The 5466-nt window shown below is 37.3% G+C and overlaps 1 protein-coding gene across 1 annotated transcript in view; it reads left to right on the forward strand.

The window, feature by feature from the left end:
* The window catches only part of FAM194A (family with sequence similarity 194, member A), a 53453-nt gene that overhangs the window by 33443 nt on the left and 14544 nt on the right, over nucleotides 1-5466 (forward strand). Inside the window, exon 13 of the mRNA XM_006868001.1 lies at nucleotides 3137-3292. Coding sequence (XP_006868063.1) covers nucleotides 3137-3292 — 156 coding nt within the window. The remainder of the gene's footprint in view (nucleotides 1-3136; nucleotides 3293-5466) is intronic.

Consider the following 5466-nt stretch of genomic DNA (forward strand, 5'->3'; position numbering starts at 1 on the left):
ATATTTTGGGTTCCTGCGGTTTCTTTCTGACCAGTAAGCCCAGTCTTTTTTTATAATTTTGAGTTTTATTCCACATTTTCTCTCACTCTATCTAGGACCCTCTAATGTGGTCCGAATCAGAGAAGTTGGTAATGGTAGCCAGGCAGCATCTAGTTCCTTTGACCTCAGAGTTATAGAGAGTGTCCCATCAGTCCCCTGGATTAAATGATTCCAAGCATCTTCAGTTTTCATCACTCTTGTTTCCTTTGCTCATGGAGAGACCAACTGTTGAATCTTAGGTGGCCACTCATGAGCTTTTAAGAGCCCAGTCGCTACTCACCAAAACAAGATGCAAAATGTAGTTTTGGGGAATATGTTATGCCAATTGACCATAATGTCCCCTGAGATTATAGTACTGAGCCCCCATGTCCAGCAACTCATTGCCTCAAGATGTTTGTAATGTCTAAGAAGTTTTCATCATTTTACCGACTGTATGTTCCACCACATTCATAGGTATATTTGTACAAATGGTAAATACCCATGTACAAATATCCTCTGTCAAATCATTATATATTTTGGAGTATACCCCTACTTTGCCTCTCATACCTGTTCAACTATGTATCTGCCATATAGCTACCTGTAGAGCACTGTTGTTGCAGGGTTGTATATATAACAGTATTTACCTCTATCCTCTTTATCCCTGCATTTCCTCACTGTATCTTCACCTGTGTTCATCATTCTTCTACCAACCTCCCTCTTGTATATTATCTTCCCCATCACCCAATCTAACGCGTCTACCCTCTAGCCAGTGAATTTCTCTCCCTTCCCTCATGCCCCTTGTAACCATCAAAGAATGTTTCTTTTAGCATAAAACCTTTTCTTGAGTTTTTATAGTGGTCTCATATAATGTTTGCCCTTTTATAGTTGACTAATTTTACTCAGCATAATGTCCCCCAGCTTCATCCAGGTTGTGAGGTGTTAGGCAGAATCATCATTATTCTTCAGTGTTGCATAGTATTCCATTGTGTATATGCCCTGAAGTTTGTTTATCCATTCTTCCATTGATGGGCATCTAGGCTGTCTCCATCTTTTTGCTATTGTGAAAAGTGCTGCTATGAACATAGATGTGCATATGACATATTCATGTCAAGATCATGGTGTTTTCAGTCACCACATTTGCATTTGAAAGTTGAATAGTGAGTAAGGAAGAACGTAGAAGAATCAGTGCATTTGGATTATGGTCTTGGTGAAGAATATTGAAAATACCATGGGCTTGCAGAAGAACAAGCAAATCTGTCTTGGAAAAAGTACAGTCAGAATGTTCCTTACAGGTGAGAATGGCAAGACTTATTCTCTTGATCTTTGGATATGTCAGGAGAAACCAGTCCCTGGAGGACATCATGCTTGGTAATGTGGAGGGTCAGTGAAAAAGAGGAAGACTCCATCCAACAAGATGAATTGATACCATGGCAGCAACAATGGGTTTAAACATGACAACTATGAAGGTGGCACAGAAATGGGCAGTGTTGGTTCTGTTGAGCATAAGGTTGCTATGAGTTAGAACCGACTCGATGGAACCTAACAACAACAAGTTACTGATCACTTGAACTGCTGTGTGCCATCCAGGCCACTAGATATCTTGAGATAAAGTCCTTTCAAAATACTAAGGAAATAAGAATATGAATTGAGGAGGTTATTTTTATGAACTGAGGGTCTCACTTTGTAGATGAAAATAATTTTATTTATATATCCTAAAGTTAGTCAAATTCTAATAATAATAATAATGAAGACATAGTGTAGGAAATGAAATGATGTCCCAGTTTCCTAGACCCTATGAGAAAACATGTAGGCTATGTTAATTATAAAGTTTACATAAAACTTACCCAGCTTTTATTTGTAGTTATTTCTTCATTCCCTAGCTTTCATTTTTCTTAACTTTCTTGAAGGCTGTGCCTGATTTTCAAAATGATTCAGAATCCATATCTGTGTTTACTTCATCTCTGGACTTCTGATCAGCTTAGATATGGACTGAGTATTAACAGTTAATTAAATATCTTCAGGATATTTTACTCTTTGATACTATTGCAAATATCATTTTCTTAATTTCATTTTCAGAATGTACATTGCTAGAGTACATAAATAGAATTTATTTTTATATTGATCTTGTATGCTGCAACCTTGCTGAATTATTATATTATTGGTTCTAAGATACTTTTTTGTGGATTCCTTAGTGTTTTCTATAACACAAGAGCATGGCATCTGCAAATGGAGATTTTTACTTCTTCCAATATGGATGCCTTTATTTCTCATCCTTGCCTAACATTGTCCCAGCTAGAACTTCCAGTGCAATTTTAACTAGAAGTAGTGAGAGTGGACATCTTTATTTGGTACCTGACTTCAGGGGGAAAGTATCCAGTCTCTTGCTATTAAATATGTCAGCTGTGGGCTTTTCACAGATGCCTTTGGCAGGTGAAGGAAATTCCCTTCTATTCCTTAGTGTGTTAAATGTTTTTATCGTGAAAGGATGTTAGATTTTGTAAAATACCTTTCTACATCTGTTGAACTGATACTGTGTGTGTGTGTGGGGGGGGGTTGTCCTTTATCCTGTCATTATGGTAAATTCCACTCATTCATATTCAGATGTTAAGCCAAGCAAGACTTAACTTGGTCATGGTATATAATCCTCTTTATGTATTCCTAGATTCAGTTTGATAGTCATTTGTTGAGATTTTTGTTTTTTATGTTTTGCATCTCATAAATATATTTTGATCCACATAACCAAAAAGAAAAACCAATCTACTCAAACCCATTTTCATCAAGTGGGTGCCAACTCAGAGAGATCCCAGAGGACAGTGTAGAACTGCCCCATCTGGTTCACAAGGTTGTAAATCATAATGGAAGCAGCCTGCCACATCTTTTTCCTGAGATGCTGCTGGTGGGTCGCAACTGCTGACCTTTCTGTTAGCAGCTGAATGTTTTAATCATTGTTCTACCAGGGCTCCTAATCCCATAAAGGCATTCAAAATCCTTTAAAAATAATATTAGCTCCTATTTTCAGAATGCTTTATTGTTTCAGTGGGCTCTCCCATAAATTGAATTTATTCCAGAATAGTCACGGTCCGTTTTGAACAACTCCAATAACCTTATCTGATCTCAGCTATCCATCTGGAAATCTAGCCATCATTCGAGTGCCCAACAAACTAAATGGTTTCACTTGTATAATCCAAGAAGACATGCCCACTAATGCTGCCATCCTGGCACTGCTGGATTCCTCTGGAAGAAGTTCTTGCTATCATCCCAATGGAAATGTCTGGTAGGTTTCTACATTCCTTCTGTTGCCATTGTTTGTTTGTTTGTTTGTTTCATAGAATTTTATTTTTCCTCTTAAATGGCTTTGAGATGATTTTAGTTAATCTTTAGATAGTAATGTTTAACGCAAGGATTTTTTTTTTATGCTATCCAATGTGCTGTTCAGTGGAAAACTCCTAGACAAGTATACATACAAAACAGAGCTCACCAGCTTATTTCTATAACATACAAACTATACAACTGTCATATGGTGTGGTGGGGAGAAGACTCTAAATTAATTCTATTGTCACCTTATAAATTGTGGCTATAAACCCCCCATGCAGGGCCTCATTACTGGAGGCTATACGTTAATAATCTTATACTGCCTCATCCACAGCAATAATCTGTCAATGGTCTGCTACTACAGTGTATTGTTTTTTATCATTGGAGATTTATATTCCTAACTAGTAAGCTTCCTGTAGCCGAAACCAACAACAATAACATACAAATAAACAAAATCTACAAAAAAATTAAAAATCCGATTCCATTTGATCTGCTAATATGTATAGTCTATCACATCATATTATTTTGTTTAGTGTGACAAAATAAAACTCGAGTTCTAACTTCCCACATGATTTAAACTTCTCAAGGTCTTCAGATAGAGATACAGTCACCCTTCAAAGTACTTATGGGTTTACAATCTCATCTTAAGAAACTCTCAGTAGCTGACAAACTTTGGACATAGCCACTACTTAACAAAGTTGGGTCTCAGTGAGCCATTTGTGGTTTTAGTCCAAAGCAGTAGGCTTCTTAGTCAATCTAATACCACCAGGCATATTGGAAAATTTCTACTTAGTCTTCAGGGCTCAATAGCAATTCTATATGGTATTTGGTGATGGCTTCAACTCCATGGCAACTAACAACAACAACATTACATTTGGTGGAGCATTATATTAAATGGCACCAGATATTGATTTAGTCTAGAATGCGTCCCACTCTTTTGAGGCCCCTTAGTAACCCACCATCTGGACTTCTGGGCACTCTATTGGCCTCCTGGACACTCTCACAACACCTACGATGTGCTGTTCATACAGCAAGCCCATATCTGGACTTGCCAGTTCTTGAAGGCACATCCTGAATCTTCACAACTACATAGTATAGAGTCAAAGAATGTTTATTAAATACAGGTAATTCCCAGCTTATGATGTATGCAAATTATGATGAACTGCACTTAATGACCATCTGTTTTGGTTTTGGTTTTTGGTACATCTATTGTTAGTAATCTCTGTAGTGTAGTGGTTACGAATCGGGCTGCAAACTGCAAGGTCAGCAGTTCGAAACTACCAGCTGTTCCGTGGGAGAAAGATGAGGCTTTCTGCTCCCGTAAAGATTTACAGTCTTGGAAACCCAGTACAGGGTCGCTATGAGTTGGAACCAACTCCATGCACGTGACCAACCAACCAATTGTTAGTAATATGCACTGTTGTTATTGTTGTTGTTCCTGTTAAGTGTCATCGAGTAGGTCCCGACTCATAGTGAGCCCTGTGCAGGATTTCTGAGGAGCATCTGGTAGATTTGAACCTCCAACGTTTCTGTTCAAACTGACCTTGCAGTCCAGCCCATTATCCTGCAGTGCCACTACAAGGTGTAATTTGCTAATGTTCTCATGCCAACCCCCAAAGATAACTAAGATTTAATTTACAAAGATACTGATGATAATAAAAGGCAATAATAATGAAAACTAAAAAAAGAAAGGGGGGGATGATATTTGACTTACATCAGAACCAACTTATGACAGAATTGTCAAAACAGAATCCTGTCATTAGTTAGAGACAAAGTGCAAACTAATAACTGATTTAATCTAGATAATTTTAGCTTAGTATTATTTCCACCTATATTTTAAGATAAAACTAAATCTCCCCTGCCTCAGATGCAAAAAAAAAAAAAAAAAAATTGGCTCAATTTCTCATTTGTCCTTTTGCTATTAGAGTAGCACCAATAATCAATGTAGGAAAATGAGAATTCTATCAACATTTTCAATCTGAAATTGATCAAACATGCAATCAAGATGTATTGATCATTACTGGTGATTGGAATGTAAAGGTTGGGAGCAAAGAGGAAGGATCAGTAGTTCGAAAATATGACCTTGATGATAGAAATGATGCTGGAGAACGCATGATAGAATTCTGCAAAACCAAT

Source organism: Chrysochloris asiatica, unplaced genomic scaffold (assembly GCF_000296735.1).
Source record: "Chrysochloris asiatica unplaced genomic scaffold, ChrAsi1.0 scaffold00113, whole genome shotgun sequence".
Lineage (NCBI taxonomy): Eukaryota > Metazoa > Chordata > Mammalia > Afrosoricida > Chrysochloridae > Chrysochloris > Chrysochloris asiatica.